At 45.3% G+C, this 17,941-nt stretch overlaps 1 protein-coding gene across 5 annotated transcripts in view; it reads left to right on the forward strand.

Moving 5' to 3' along the window:
• The first annotated feature begins 5,139 nt into the window (after positions 1-5,139).
• Positions 5,140-17,941, forward strand: part of SKOR2 (SKI family transcriptional corepressor 2) — a 68,217-nt gene continuing 55,415 nt past the window's right edge. For 2 of the 5 annotated variants that reach the window (XM_069964828.1, XM_069964829.1), the window contains exons 1-2: positions 5,152-5,197; positions 5,466-5,598. In XM_069964828.1, the coding sequence (XP_069820929.1) occupies positions 5,503-5,598 (96 nt within the window). In that variant the 5' untranslated portion in view covers positions 5,152-5,197; positions 5,466-5,502. Of the gene's footprint in view, positions 5,198-5,465; positions 5,599-17,941 lie in introns of all 5 variants that reach the window. The other 3 variants (XM_069964831.1, XM_069964832.1, XM_069964833.1) reach the window with 2 other exon arrangements.

The raw sequence follows: 17,941 nt of genomic DNA on the forward strand, positions 1-17,941 counted from the left end.
ATGTATGATACATGGATATATGATGTATAATGTGTATGACATGGGGACACATTTATTATAGCTGATATATGTATGATACATGGATGTATAATGTGTATGACATGGTGACACGTTTACTATAGCTGATATATGTATGATACATGGATATATGATGTATAATGTGTATGACATGGTGACAAGTTTACTATAGCTGATATATGTATGATACATGGATATATGATGTATAATGTGTATGACATGGTGACACGTTTATTATAGCTGATATATGTATGATACATGGATATATGATGTATAATGTGTATGACATGGGGACACATTTATTATAGCTGATATATGTATGATACATGGATGTATAATGTGTATGACATGGTGACACGTTTACTATAGCTGATATATGTATGATACATGGATATATGATGTATAATGTGTATGACATGGTGACACGTTTACTATAGCTGATATATGTATGATACATGGATATATGATGTATAATGTGTATGACATGGTGATACGTTTACTATAGCTGATATATGTATGATACATGGATATATGATGTATAATGTGTATGACATGGTGACACGTTTACTATAGCTGATATATGTATGATACATGGATATATGATGTATAATGTGTATGACATGGAGATACGTTTACTATAGCTGATATATGTATGATACATGGATATATGATGTATAATGTGTATGACATGGTGACACGTTAGTATAGCTGATATATGTATGATACATGGATGTATGATGTATAATGTGTATGACATGGTGACACGTTTACTATAGCTGATATATGTATGATACATGGATATATGATGTATAATGTGTATGACATGGTGACACGTTTACTATAGCTGATATATGTATGATACATGGATATATGATGTATAATGTGTATGACATGGTGACACGTTTACTATAGCTGTTATATGTATGATCCATGGATATATGATGTATAATGTGTATGACATGGTGACACGTTAGTATAGCTGATATATGTATGATCCATGGATATATGATGTATAATACGGACAAGGAGAGAAAGGAGCGCTGCACCTCACACCTATGGCTGACACTAATGCCTCTCGGCTACAGTTAAAGACCAACGCCATGATGTTGGTATATAATTTGATCAAACCATATTGCCCCATGTACCACGTGCAGGTTCCCTGGCCCACATGAGTCCCTACACTAAATTAACACTGTGTCGGTCATTGACCGCCAATACCCGCAAAACGATCGCAAGCAGGGAGGGGAGGCCACGGAATGGCCCTGCAACCCCACTATCAAAGGACCAAACCCCAAGGGCCCCACCAAACCCAGCAAGCGCCGCCGGCAAAGAAAGCGGCCACCAAGCAACACAAGTGTGAACAAGGTCACATGGGGACATGCTTAATAATTCATACTTCCCAACCGTCCCGGATTCCGCAGGACAGTCCCGTTTTCGGGGTGCTGTCCCGTGGTCCCGGAACGGCACCCAGTGTCCCGCATTATATGTGGCCCCACTAAAAAAACAATAAACCAGTAACTCACCTGTCCCCCGAGAGAGGAGCTGCTGGGACCGGTGGACAGGTGAGTTACTGGTTTATTGTTTTTCTGGTCGGGCCACACAAATGGGGGGATTGGCTACTATGTGGGGCGCTATATGGGGGATTGGCTACTATGTGGGGCGCTATATGGGGGATTGGATAATATGTGGGGCGCTATATGGGGGATTGGATAATATGTGGGGCGATATATGGGTGGCATTGGCTACTATGTGGGGCACTATATGGGGATTGGCTACTATGTGGGGCACTATATGGGGGATTGGATATTATGTGGGGCATATATGGGGGCATTGGCTACTATGTGGGCACAATATGGGGCATTGGCTACTATGTGGGGCACTATATGGGGGCATTGGATACTATGTGGGGCACTATATGGGGGATTGGCTACTATGTGGGGCACTATATGGGGGCATTGGTTACTATGTGGGGCACTATATGGGGGGCATTGGCTGCTATGTGGGGCACAATATGGGGGCATTGGTTACTATGTGGGGCACTATATGGGGGCATTGATTACTATGTGGGGCACTATACGGGGGCATTGGATACTATGTGGGGCACTATATGGGGGGATTGGCTACTATGTGGGGCACTATATGGGCATTGACTACTATGTGGGGCACTATATGGGGAGATTGGCTACTATGTGGGGCACTATATGGGGGATTGGATATTATGTGGGGCACTATATGGGGGCATTGGCTACTATGTGGGGCACTATATGGGGCATTGGCTACTATGTGGGGCACTATATGGGGGATTGGATATTATGTGGGGCATATATGGGGGCATTGGCTACTATGTGGGCACAATATGGGGCATTGGCTACTATGTGGGGCACTATATGGGGGCATTGGATACTATGTGGGGCACTATATGGGGGATTGGCTACTATGTGGGGCACTATATGGGGGGATTGGATACTATGTGGGGCACTATATGCAGGGATTGGCTACTTTGTGGGGCACTATATGGGGGATTGGCTACTATGGGGGGCACTATATGGGGATTGGCTACTATGTGGGGCACTATATGGGGATTGGCTACTATGTGAGGCACTATATATCGATTGGATACTATGTGGGGCACTATATGGGGGGATTGGCTACTATGTGGGGCACTATATGGGGGGATTGGCTACTATGTGGGGCACTATATGGGGATTGTTTACTATGTGGGGCACTATATGGGGGCATTGCCTACTATGTGGGGCACTATATGAGGCAATGGATACTCTGTGGGGCACTATATGGGGGCATTGGATACTATGTGGGGCACTATATGGGGGATTGGATACTATGTGTGGCTCTATATAGGGGGATTGGATACTATGTGGGGCACTATATGGGCATTGGCTACTATGTGGGGCACTATATGGGGGGATTGGCTACTATGTGGGGCACTATATGGGGGATTGGATATTATGTGGGGCACTATATGGGGGGATTGGCTACTATGTGGGGCACTATATGGGGATTGGCTACTATGTGGGGCACTATATGGGGGGATTGGCTACTATGTGGGGCACTATATGGGGATTGGCTACTATGTGGGGCACTATATAGGGGGAATTGGCTACTATGTGGGGCACTATATGGGGATTGGCTACTATGTGGGGCACTATATGGGGGCATTGCCTACTATGTGGGGCACTATATGGGGATTGGCTACTATGTGGGGCACTATATGGGGGATTGGATATTATGTGGGGCATTTATGGGGGCATTGGCTACTATGTGGGCACTATATGGGGCATTGGCTACTATGTGGGGCACTATATGGGGGCATTGGATACTATGTGGGGCACTATATGGGGATTGGCTACTATGTGGGGCACTATATGGGGATTGGCTACTATGTGGGGCACTATATGGGGATTGGCTACTATGTGGGGCACTATATGGGGGCATTGCCTACTATGTGGGGCACTATATGAGGCATTGGATACTATGTGGGGCACTATATGGGGGCATTGGATACTATGTGGGGCACTATATGGGGGATTGGATACTATGTGTGGCTCTATATAGGGGGATTGGATACTATGTGGGGCACTATATGGGCATTGGCTACTATGTGGGGCACTATATGGGGGGATTGGCTACTATGTGGGGCACTATATGGGGGATTGGATATTATGTGGGGCACTATATGGGTGGATTGGCTACTATGTGGGGCACTATATGGGGATTGGCTACTATGTGGGGCACTATATAGGGGGAATTGGCTACTATGTGGGGCACTATATGGGGATTGGCTACTATGTGGGGCACTATATGGGGGCATTGCCTACTATGTGGGGCACTATATGGGGATTGGCTACTATGTGGGGCACTATATGGGGATTGGCTACTATGTGGGGCACTATATGGGGATTGGCTACTATGTGGGGCACTATATGGGGGCATTGCCTACTATGTGGGGCACTATATGAGGCATTGGATACTATGTGGGGCACTATATGGGGGCATTGGATACTATGTGGGGCACTATATGGGGGATTGGATACTATGTGTGGCTCTATATAGGGGGATTGGATACTATGTGGGCACTATTGGGGGAATTGGATACTATGTGGGGCATTATAATGGGGGATTGGATACTATGTAGGGCATTTTTGGGGGGATTGGATACTATGTGGGGCACTATATGGGGGGCATTGGTTACTATGTGGGGCACTATATGGGGGGCATTGGTTACTATGTGGGGCACTATATGGGGGCATTGGATACTATGTGGGGCACTATATGGGGGGATTGGCTACTATGTGGGGCACTATATGGGGATTGTCTACTATGTGGGGCACTATATGGGGGCATTGCCTACTATGTGGGGCACTATATGGGGGCATTGCCTACTATGTGGGGCACTATATGGGGGCATTGCCTACTATGTGGGGCACTATATGGGGGGATTGGCTACTATGTGGGGCACTATATGGGGATTGTCTACTATGTGGGGAACTATATGGGGGCATTGCCTACTATGTGGGGCACTATATGAGGCATTGGATACTATGTGGGGCACTATATGGGTGATTGGATACTATGTGTGGCACTATATAGGGGGATTGGATACTGTGTGGGCACTATTGGGGGATTGGATACTATGTGGGGCACTATAATGGGGGATTGGATACTATATAGGACATTTTTGGGGGGATTGGATACTATATCGGGCACTATTCAGTCAGCAGCATGTGGTGACTGTAGGGGAGTTTCTATGGGGCGTGGCTATGGAGGGTCGCGATGGGGGCGTGGCTATGGAGCCCGCTATGGGGGCGTGGCTATGGGGACTGCGGCTCACATGTCCCTCTTTGCTCTTTGCAAAAGTTGGGAGGTATGTTAATATAGCTGATATATATATGATACATGGATATATGATATGGATAATATGTATGACATGGACATATTGTGACGTGTTTACTATGTCTGATATATGTATGATATATGGGGGGACATTTATCAAACATGCTGTAAAGTGAAACTGGCTCAGTTGCCCCTAGCAACCAATCAGATTCCACCTTTCATTCCTCACAGACTCATTGGAAAATGATAGGTGGACTCTGATTGGTTGCTAGGGGCAACTGGGCCAGTTTCACTTTACGCCATGTTTGATAAATCTCCCCCGTGAAACGTATGTATGACCTGTCGGCATATGGTGATATGCTTAATATAGTTGATATATAGATATATGATATGTATAATACGAAAGACATGAGTGGATATAATAACATGTTTACTATATTTGATTATGATATATGGATGTATATCCTACTGAAATGCTAAGTCGTCCTTTTCATACCCATAGTACTCAAGTGTACTCAAGACTAAAGGATCTAATTCTGTATAGAGTGGGAGAAAGGGAAAGGCAGGCATGATGGAAACCTTTATATATGTTACAGGGCTAAATAAACTGAACACAAGAACAAGGGGAGAAATATGAAGCTAGTCGGGGGAAAGATCAGATGCAAAATGAGAAAATATTACTTTACTGAAAGAGTAGTAGATGCTTGGAACAAACTTCCTGCAGATGTGGTAGGTAATTCCACATAAACACATATCTATTCTAAGATAATAAGAAAGGAAATACTAAAAAGGCAGACTAGATGGACCAGGGGTTTTTTCTGATGACAAACTACATGTGCAGTAACTCATCTTTAGGACACTCCACTTGTAGGACCACCATGGATCCTGGTCAAGTATCTAAGGCCTTTGGCTGTGAAACATTCCCATATTAACAATCTCATATTATCCTTTACTGAACTCCACGGGCCGACCAGGGTCCGATCAACAATGTAAACGAGCAGATCTAGCAGATCGGCGCTCGTTTACTGGGTCTATTACACAGCCCAATAACCGTTTAGCGAGGGCGGAAGGGACATTGTTACCGATGTCCTTGCAGCCCTTGTTTCATACTTTACCTATCCAGGTTGCAGGTCTTCTGCGCTCCTTCTCCCGGTCCCGCGTGCAGCAGCAGCTTCGGAGCAGCGTGTCTGAACTGACAGACCGCTCAGCCCAGTGATTGGCTCGGCAGTCTGTCAGTTCAGACAGGCCGCTCTGAAGCTGCTGCTGCGTGCGGGACCGGGTGGAAGGAGTGCAGGAGAAGACCTGCAGTCTGGATAGGTAAAGTATTGTGTTTTTAAACCGTCGGTCGCCCACCGTGCACTGCTATTCCACGTAGCGATGCGCGGATGGCGACCGATGATTTTAGGTTTGAACCTAACTAAACGATCAGCCAATGACACGATCATCGGCTGATCGTTCTCTCTATTCCACAGAGCGATAATCGTCCTATTATCGCTCAGTGGAATAGGCCCCTTAGTCCCCTTTTCTCTTGATTCTTCCGCACCCATCAGAGCTTAGTATATTGACTTCCATCACCGTTACACCCCCCAGAATATGTCCACTATTACACCCCCATTGGATATGTCCACCATTACACCTCTTACAGGATATGTCCACCATTACACCCCCACAGGATATATCCACTATTACACCCCCATTGGATATGTCCACCATTATACCCCCCACAGGATATGTCCACCATTACACCCCCCACAGGATATGTCCACCATTACACCCCCCACAGGATATGTCCACCATTACACCCCCCACAGGATATGTCCACCATTACACCCCCCACAGGATATGTCCACCATTACACCCCCCACAGGATATGTCCACCATTACACTCCCCACAGGATATGTCCACCATTACACCTCCCACAGGATATGTTCACCATTATACCGCCACTGCATATGTCCACCATTACACCCCCCACAGGATATGTCCACCATTACACCCCCCACAGGATATGTCCACCATTACACCCCCCACAGGATATGTCCACCATTACACCCCCACAGGAAATGTCCACCATTACACCCCCCACAGGATATGTCCACCATTACACCCCACACACACACACAGGATGTGTCCACCATTACACCCCCCACAGGATATGTCCACCGTTACACCCCCCCACAGGATATGTCCACCATTACACCCCCCACAGGATATGTCCACCACTACACCCCACACACACACAGGATATGTCCACCATTACACCCCCCACAGGATATGTCCACCATTACACCCCCCACAGGATATGTTCACCATTACACCCCACACAGGATATGTCCACCATTACACCCCCCCCACACACACACACACACACAGGATGTGTCCACCATTACACCCCCCACAGGATATGTTCACCATTACACCCCCCACACACACAGGATGTGTCCACCATTACACCCCCCCACACACACACACACAGGATATGTCCACCATTATACCCCCCAAAGGATATGTCCACCATTACACCCCCCACAGGAAATGTCTACCATTACACCCCCACAGGATATGTCCACCATTACACCCCCCCCCCCCACACACACACACACACACACACACACACGATGTGTCCTTTATTACACCCCCCACAGGATATGTCCATCATTATACCCCCACAGGATATGTCCACCATTACATCCCCACAGGATATGTCCACAATTACATCCCCACAGGATATGCCCACTATTACACTCCCACACAGGATATGTCCATCATTATACCCCCACAGGATATGTCCACCATTACATCCCCACAGGATATGCCCACCATTACACTCCCACACAGGATATGCCCACAATTACACTCCCACACAGGATATGCCCATCATTACACGTCCCCCCCCAAGGGATATGCCTATCATTACACCCCCCACAGGACATGCCCACCATTAAAAAAAAAAACACAGCATATGCCCACCATTATACCCCCCATTGGATATCCCCAACATTACACCCCACCATATGTACACTATTACAAACGCACCGCACAGGATATTCCAACCATTACAACCCTTACAGGATATTCCCACCATTACACCCCCACAGTATATGCCCACCATTACACCCCCATAGGATATTCCCGCCATTACACACACACCCCACAGTATATACCCACCATTAGGATACTGGAGTTCATTGTGCTAACAGCAGAAAAACCCTTTTAGAAAGGCCCGCCATAGGCAATATTATCTGGAAGAGGTTTATATGTTCTCCCTGTGTCTATGTTTATAATCTTGAACCACAGATGCCAGGTAGATCCTTTAAAGAAAGACCAAGCAAGCCCACCTCCTTGGCTTGACAACCACAGGCTTCATGGGTCGGGGGGGGGGGGTTGTACCTTCCATCAAAGTTTTCTCTTCTATTATTTCCATACTTTTCTTACTCTAACAAAAGTCACACTGACAAAACAGTGATCTGGAAATATTATTTCTTAGGTTTCTATTGATCCTCCCGATAGCAAATAATAAGAGTGATCTGTCTTGATTACCAATAGATATCTACTCGAAAAGACCAGATGTACAGCAAAGAGAACGCATAAAACATCCATTACTCTTTGCAAAAGGTCAATCCAATAGAAGCGGTGTTTGCATTGAGACCGACTGATGGCCATTCTATCACCGGTGCGGGTGCCGGCCATCCTGTAATAGGGCTGTCCTCCATAAGTGTCCTGATAGAACAAATTATAGAGAACTATGGCTGACGTTGTTCCCGCTGTTGTTCTTCTTCTTGTTGATGGGTCAGGACCAGTTAAGAAGCTTATGTATATTTTCAACAAATAACACAGTACGATAGGAAATCTACCACCTGAGAATAACAATGGATTAACAATACAACATCCCATACAAATAATAGAATGCACAGTTCTTGCTGTTTTGATAGTATAAAACAAATCCCAACCCAACTGACAGTAGCATGCGTAGAGGAGAAGTACTGGGATGGTGGTCCTTGCATACACTGTCTAACAAAGGGGCATATTCAAAGGGGTATTCCCAACTCAATAAGTTATCCTACTACCTATTACAAGCTGATCAGTGGGGTCACTTCGATCACTCTCCACCTGGAAGCCTCCAGCTACTATGGGTGTAATGGTGGACATACCCTGTGGGAGGGGTGTGTAGTAAAAGGGTGCCATATCCTGTGGGGGTAGTAATGGTGGACATATCCTGTGTGGGTGTGGGGGGTGTAATGGTTGACATATCCTGGGTGGGTGGTTAAGGAATAATGGTGGGCACATCCTTTGAAGGGGTTATAATGGTGGACATATCCTGGGTGGTAGGGCGGTTATAATGGTGGACATTTCCTTTAGGAGGTGTAAGTGTGTTATGCTCAACCGGTCACTTACTAAGTTGTTATGGGTGATGCCAATTCTGTGGTATGCTTGACTAGTCACTTTCTAAGTTGTTATGGGTGACGCCACTTCTGTCGTGGTTGGTCGGTGGTATAGTACAGTTCAGCCGGTGATGGTACTGTCGTGACGCCAGTGCTAGTTCAGCACACAAGTGTGGTGGTATACCTGCTTTTAGTTGTGGCTGGCTATACTGTTCCTCAATGGTCGGTGAACTGCCGGGTTGTGATGGGTCATTTGGGCTCTTGTCACAGTGGTCCAGAGTGGATATTGATCCACCTAGACTGTCAGGTACCACCACCCACAGAAAAGGGACAGTAACCCAAGGAATATGTAGCCGCAATGTGTAGGTGCTGGTGTAATGATCACTGAGTCCCAGTAGAATAAAAAGAATGGCTTTACTAATAGTCTCTGGTGATACAGGATACTGTGTTCACAGGATCTTTGCTGGGAGATACTTTAAAGTGCTAAGGTAGAATAGCAGTGCTTATGTACCTTAGTGTTGAGCGGTGAAGAGCAGAGTAGAGGAGTTTGTCGTGAACGCTTCAACCCAGGGTAGTAGTGTGCTCTGCCGGAACTTGAGAGAGAGATACTTGAGAGAAGAATACTTGAGAGAAGAATACCTGTGCCCGTGTTTCACTAACCACCTTCTGCCCTGCAGTGTCGGGGTTCCCGTCCTATCAGGGTGGCACAAGCCCAGTCTTGGTTACCTGAGAGTAGCTAAGTGTCCGAAATTATCCGGTGGCACCTGCGCTGCGAAATAGAGTACGTAGACCTTCATATATTTGCTTTCCTTTATCCAGGTCCGTTCCTCTGTACTAGGATACTGCCCTGCACTTTTCAGAGAGGTTCACGGCGTGGGCTGGGGTGAACTCTGACTTGTGCTCCTTTTGGGGTCTAACACTGCATAGTGTCTGTGGTTATACTCTCAGAAGAAAAATTCTCTAGGTTCCCCATACACGTGTGTCTCTGATCAACTAACAAAACTCAACTGGACTCTCCCGGACAGGGATCCTGGCAGAGCCAGGCCCTGGCTGAGTTCAGCAGGGATACCTGTTCTGTGTATTTCCTACTCCCAAGAGAATCAGAGGGAAAATGATGCTACACTTCCTCTACCCAAGTGACTACTTCCTACAGGGTATGTAAGAGTCCCTGTGAATGGTGTAGAAGAGAGTGGGCAGAGAAAGAAGTATAGAGATAGATAGGTAGGTAGGGAAGAAAGAAGAATCTCCTCTGGTCCACAGAATCACAGAATACAAAGAAACAGTAACCCTATAATGACTACAGCTGTGCAATACATATAAACAAGTTTATACATAGAACACTGATATCTGGTGGTGAAACTCTTACTTTTGAGTATAAGGCATTTGCGACAGGTGCCATATAAGGAACAACCGTGATGGGACACCACATAAAGAAACATCCGTGCTATAGAGAGCAATTTTAATTGAGATTATTAGAATTAGAATTAGAAGGGACATTATGAGCTGCTTATGAGGATGTAAAATAACCATTTTTTAGCACTTTTTTCTCCAATAGAGGCCAAAATTACTTTGTGGAATCAGGATGAAACAGAGTCCTATTTGTTACAATAGCCCCTCCATCACTGCCACAAAATATGGTTTTGTGTGGCTGTCATTGCCCCTGGGATGCCATGTTAGTTCTTTTAAATAATCAACAAACGTTACAAGTACAATAGTACAAGTACAATGGTACAAGAGAATATGAGGAACTTTTTAATATTTCTTATCAGGCAAAAATGCCTCCTCCTGTTATCAAGCATCTTGTCCCCCTCCACCTGCTTTGAAAAATCAGTTTAGTAATGACTTTTGTTTACTGGTTTACGAGTTGTAGCATCTCAGGGATCAGATTAGAAGCAATGCAAGTCTATGGAAAAGGTAGATTGGAGGGAGGGTGCCTGGGAACACACATGCTGCACAGAGACACACCTTTGGGTCTCTCCAGACACTCCTCTCACCTGTCCCCACTTGTGAACTTCTGTGAACAGTATTGAAACAGTGTTCCCTGCATGCCGCACAGCCTAAGGGTAGCTTCACACGTAACGTATCGCTGCGTTTTTAATGCTGCGTATTTAACGCAGCGTTTTTATCGCTGCATTTTTGGTGCGATGTTTTTACATGCCACTTTTGATTTTCACATGAAAATCATGTGAAAATCAAAACGTGGATATAAAAAACGCAGCGATAAAAACGCAGCGATATGGTACATGTGAAGGCACCCTAAAGGGAAGCCCCTCTACACTGCAGCTGGCAAAGATTGACACAGTGAGGAGCTATTGGTTCTCTTCTGTGCAAGTCTCTCTTGTAGCTGCAGGCAGCATTCTGCCACAGGCCAAAAGAGGTTGCTCCCTCTCCCAGTGCTCCAGTGGTACATGAGTGATGTCATTTGTGCACTCGCAGAGCAGAGAGAGGAAGAAGATGCCAGAGGACAGAGATGCAAGCCAGGTGAGTATGTGTTTTTTGTTTTTGTGGGAAGTGGGAAGTGCTAACTAACTAGAGATATGCCAAACATAGGAGATTCTATTTAATGGGAGGGGATGATAACTAACGAGAAATATGCCTAAAGTTGGAGATATAATCTACAGGGGGGAGGGTGTAAGTAATAGGGGGATTACCTACAACATTGGGGGATACTCCATACTTGGGCTGGCTATTTGCCAGGGAAAGCTTACTGGGGAGGGGGTTGCTTAATACAGGGGGGGATTACCTACACAAGGAATACTACATACTTGGAGGGGGGGATTACTATTGGGTAGTGTCATAGGCCGCCAGCACACCCGCTCCCATGACTTTTTTCTTAGTGGACGCCAATGCCCACGTGCAGAGGCTTGGTGCCACCTTCCCTTCGGCCCCTCTGGGTGCCTTATCTTTTCCTGCGCCTGTTTCATCTCTCCCTAGCCAGCGTGCACATCCCTGCCTCCTAGGGCGATCGCTCCTGCAGATTTAAAGGGCCAGTGCACCCCTAATTGTCTTCAATCTGCAGCCTGTGTCTATTTCACCCCAGCTCACCCCTAGCTCCCTTGTTGGAGACTCTGCATGCTTGCACACTACTGTGGTCCCAGCCCCGTGATTTCTGCTTGTGGTTCCTGCCCATGAACCCTGCCTGTATTTCCTGCTGTGTTCCCGCCTGCTTCGCTGCCTGCATTGTCTCCTGCTGCACCTCACCAGCCTCTGCTAGCAAGCTTAAACAGGGGTGCTGACCTGGGGGTCACCTGCCACAGCAAGTCCCAGGACCTGGGGTTGCTAGGTGGTAACAGTAGCGGGCTTGCTGGTGTTTTCACTGGAGCACTTGTCAAGGTGGCCAGGAGTGGTGATACCCACCCCCAAACACACTGGCACTGGGCTTTGTAAGAGTATTAAAATTGTTTGGGTGCAGGCGCAGAATAAGAACAGAGTCCAGGACCTTACCAAAGTATAACTTTACATAAGATTTTCAGTGCAAGGGTATGTGCACACTGAGGAATTCAGATGGAACCTCCGTCGCGGAATTTCCATCTCGCGCCCGCTCGCGGACTGCAGCGGGCGCGCGCATCTCCGCCCCTGTCATAGACTCCATTCTATGCACTGGTGTTTTCTGCCCTCCGTCCAAAGAATGAACTTGATCATTCTTTGGACGGAGGAAGGAATCCGCCCGTGCATAGAATGGAGTCTATGACAGGGGTGGAGATGCGCGCGATGGGAGCGAGATGAGAATTCCGCGACGGAGGTTCCGTCTGAATTCCTCAGTGTGCACATACCCCAATACAGAGAATGAAATAAGTGCAAAAGATCATCACAAAAATTTTAATTTAACAATGTCCTTTCCCTTGATGGACAACACAGAGAACTTCGGTTCAGGTGCTTGAAGTGTTGAGGTAGCAGAAAGAGGGTAGGTAGAAAGGTAGGAGGAAAGTGTTGCTTGAGACAAGATAGGTGCAGGGGCTATCTTTGGGCCTTGTCTAATAGTACAATATTCTGCCAGGATGGTTTAACAGTGTTTTGGTGTAGAAGAAGAATCTCGTACTCATGGTAACATAAGAAGAAGGATATACACCGTCAGGTTTAGTAGCATAAGTCCCAGGATTGCACAACTGGGCAAAGCTAACTCCTCAAGGTTTCCTGTGTAGGCCGAGCAAGGTTCAATGGAGTACTTCAGCTTCTGCTCTTTGCTCCACTCCAGATCAATCCCTTCTTGGTGGGTTGTCCTGTCTGTAAAAGAATCCCTGGCATAGGCAAGGTGTACCCAGGTGACCGTTTCCCCACCTTTGGGTTCAGCCCTGCATAACTTGTAGAGGTAAGTCTCTCAGAAAGGAAATCTGTGAGCTGCGGCTCCTGACAAGGGCCCTCCTCAGGTTGTGTGTGGTAGTACACCTTGGCTCCATTCACTGAGGACAAGAGGGGTTTTGTTTCTCTAATGGCCATGTTTTTCTAACTCCGGAGAGCCACTTTGAAATGCTAAGAAAATATTATGCTTGACAAGCAATGTTGACTACTTTCTCTCTCTCTCTCTTTCTATATATATATATATATATATATATATATATATATCTCACACATTTCAGTTTTGTTGTTGTTTTGTTTTTTGTTTTTTTTATAACAAGCCCTAAATACCTAGCATAGTTATATTGTTCAATAATACAATCCTGGCCGTCGTCTTTATCCACAAGTAAAGGAAGCTTATGTGTTCCCAGTATACAGTTTTATTGCTGAGTTCAATGCATAAATGCAGGCAGCCAGGATTTCACTATTTAACGCTCTGTCTGTGCAGGGGATTTGGAGCGCGGTATCAGAAAACCAGAACTCTGACCCTATAAAAAATTTAATCAGCATTTTAGATATAAAGCGAGCGTACCTTCCGTTTCAAGTGACTTTTCAGGATAAGCTTTGTGTGTGTATGTGAGATGTAGCACTATTTTTGCTTGTATATGCTATTTTTCATCAGTTTTTCTATAGGGTTCATTTTCAGTTTTCCCAGAGCTACAAAGTGTAGACTAGCAGCAATCATGTCTCCCATGCCTTGTACTCACAAAGAAGAGGAGATACCACTCATCTATCTCTGTATAATGAACCTAAGAAGCAGCAGTTTGGAGGACATTATAGAGCAGTGCTGATCTGTCCAAGCTGTGAATTCAGCACTTGTATGGATAGCATGTAACTTGATCCCTCAGTGAACTACTAGTTTATTTTGTACAACATGAAAAGCATTTGTCTCCAATAAGATGGATTACAAATTTTGTTGAGTATTGAAAGACCATAATGGTGTGTCATGGTAAACACTCACTTTAAAGGGGTACTTCCTCAGGGTCCCTCTTTAATTGGCAATGCATAGGGAGGGGGTGGGTAAAAACAATAACACCAACTTACCTCCCCAGCTCCAGTGATGACGCCCCTATTCTGCCGCTCCAGTCCCCAGTGTGCAGATGCTTCCTAGTCTCAAGAGAGGACTTGGCAGGCACTTTAAGCCATTCAGAGGCTGTAGCGGTGTCCCTCCTCTGCCACGTCACATCTCAAGACCAGCAAGCAGACATTACCAGGGGACTAAAACGGTGGAATGCAGGTTGCATCAATGGAGCCAGGGAAGTAGATGTTATTGTTTTCACCCACCTTCTCCCCAAGCATTACCAAAAAATGGATCCCAGACAGAGTACCCCTTTAAAGAAAACTTTTCACATTGAGAACATTTGCAAACATTATGAAAATTATTAAAATGAACAATAACATCCCTGTCCATCTGGGGTTTGGATCCAGAAAGTCCAGTGGGCGGTCCTACTCAGTGATTGACAGCTACCTCTATAGGCCAGTTCCTTGATTAACACCACCCACTGGACCCTTACCGAGCAGATATTCCAATCAACATTATAAGTACTACTAATTTTTTTCCCACCACAATCAATACATCAATCTGCTCAGCTCCTCCTGTCCTATAACATGAAGCTGAATTATGGGATGGCATTTGACACGTTCCCTTTAAGCCCAAAGTAGCTACAAGATGGGACTATTTCCCACACTGGTTATATAACCCACAGTCCAATAGTCTAAATTAAATTTAGATTTTAATTACCAGACCCTGGCATCAATTTGATGAATGGAGCAAAGAGCCATTGAGTTGTTTTTAGGACGGCTAATTACGGCATTGTCTAACTCTTTGCCCGTCCATTGTATTAAGCCATTGAAGTTACCTTCAGAATGGATGGCGGTATTATTTGTGAATAATTCTCAGTATTCTGCCGGGGCCCCCTGAGCACCGGAACTGTTAAGAAGCTGGAATGATTTTGCTCCGTGCATCTTTAAACCTTCTTCTCGGCAATTGTGCTCCAAGCTAAAATACAGCAAAGGCTAATTTGATTTCTATTGCTTTAGTTTGTCTATCAGTGACAACCCTTTTATACATTTAATTCATTCTCAATTTCTCATAATCAGAGGCAAGGTGTCCCCTAAGGTTAGAAGCGAGCTTGTCAGAAACACTGGGAAAATTTGCAAAGGTAATCAGTCTATCTGTTCTTTCGGCTGTCCGTGGAACGATTAACTAATATCTCGTGTCATCTTTTTAGTAAGGAATTTTTATTTATTTATTTATTTATTTATTTTTTTTGTGTCCAGGAGATACAAGAGGACTAAACACCCTACTGTCAAAACTTGTCATCCTCATTACCTCAAGGCGGCCTTCATCTCTTTTATTCTAATTTCATAGTTTTCCGAATTTACAGCCGCTGGAAATTGAGTACAAAATCCATTATCATTTGTATATTTTAATTATGCAAATGAGGCAGCTCAGCTGCAGCGACTGGGTCCTGCAGGGATGCCTAACTTCATTCCGGGTGATTACAATTTATCCAGTCGAGTCACTTTAATTGTAACAAGCTAATTGCATTGTTTCATTTGGCTTTAACAAAACAAAGAGGAGACAGGAAGCTTAATGACATAGACAGGGAATTACTGCGCTCTCCCTTATGTGTGGCTGACACTTTCAATTTCGAGATAGTTAACCCTACAATTGTGGCGTTACGAACACGATTGAGGGGGGGGTAGAGGTTTACCCGGGAAAGAAAAAAAAATAAATTGCCGCTGTGACACCAAGCCTCTGTCCATCAAAACCTGGAGCTTTGCTTGGCTCCATTTAAATTAGTGGGAAGATTTCTCAGAAGACGTAATAATTATTGTTATTTTTACTGTGGTTGTTATTCACTTAAAAGCGCGGTTAATTAATGGTTATAATTACAGAATGTGAAGAAAAAAAATTAATGGGCCATTCAAGTGAAAGAAGTGGAGCTGAAAGCTCATTGGCCAGTGTTATGGGTGTACGTGCTATAGAGGGGACCAGTGATGCTAAACATGGGGGTCTCTAAAGAGAAGGAGTCAAATCTAAAGTTGTCTGCATCCCTTTTTTTTGTTAGTAGGTGTGAGGAGTGGACCCATGGATTATGGAAATTAGATGGAGGACACACAAGCACCAAGTCCTCCTGTCCCAGGTGGTTTACTGATGGTGTGATAGGAAGAAGCACAACTTTAATCTTTGGTCATCGCCATTTGCCAGGGACCCTGCATCTTACCAATACATTCCCATTTGTTTATAAGCAACAAAGATCTAATATTTCAATGGTGGAGTCCAGAAATCAATATGTGGCGGAATAACCCTAAATTTTCATAGGTATTGGTGTTTTCCGCCCATTGGGTTGGGTGGCATGCTGTTGAGTAGGTCTTGGTGCAGAAATTCAAGCAGTTTGGCTTTGGTGGCTAATGACCATCCATCTTCCTCTTGATCACATCCAAGAGTTTTTCAATGAGGTTCAGGAGATGGGGTTGGCCATGACAGGGTCATGATCTAGTGGACCTTCATCCACACCTTGGTTGACCTGGCTGTGTGAGCAGAGTTGGGGATCATTAAGAAGAAGGCAAGTTGTCTACCAGGATAACTTTGTATGTGGCTTAAGGGCCTTTTGCATGGGATAATTATCGGCTCGAAGTGTGGCTAGAAAAGCTCCTGGGGCTGATGATCAGCCAGTGTAAAAGTGACATCAATCAGCTGAGGACAAGGAAAATGTCCGATCCTCAGCTGATGGTTCATTTAGAGCGGTCTTCAAAAATTTTTATCATCGGCTGCACATTTTCCTGTGTAAACAGGAGATGTGAGGCTGAGAACAATAAAGGCAAACTGATATTACAGCTATACATATATCTGTGCTGTCATTATCCAGATCACAAAGCAGTGCGTACTTACCTAGTGAGCTGCTGCTTGTAATCCAGCATCCTCTTTACCAGCTCTTCCATCCAGGCCCTACCTCCTCCAGAATGATTGACAGCCAGGAGAAGCGGGGCCTGAAGATACAGCGGCTGGATGGGAGAGTTAGAGAGGAGGATGCCGGATCACAAGCAGCAGTGCACTAGGTAAGTATGCAACTGCTGTAAGTTTGGCAAACAGACAGCACGGATGTATGTATATGCACAAATGATACAAGGATCGTTTGTGCAGCTTAGCCACCAAAATTCTTGTGCAATGTAAAGGCACTGTAAAGTAAAAGGACCCTTAATTCATGTGTCCTTCTCAAAGACAAATCTTTCCATTTCCAGCCTTACCAAAACACCTCCACATCATCACCAGTGCTGCACCAAATTTCTAAGTTCATGTAAACTACTGTGGCTTGTAGGCCTCTCCAGGTCTCTGTGTGGTGTCCCA

The sequence above is a fragment of the Dendropsophus ebraccatus genome, chromosome 3 (assembly GCF_027789765.1).
Source record: "Dendropsophus ebraccatus isolate aDenEbr1 chromosome 3, aDenEbr1.pat, whole genome shotgun sequence".
In the NCBI taxonomy this organism is placed as follows: Eukaryota; Metazoa; Chordata; class Amphibia; order Anura; family Hylidae; genus Dendropsophus; species Dendropsophus ebraccatus.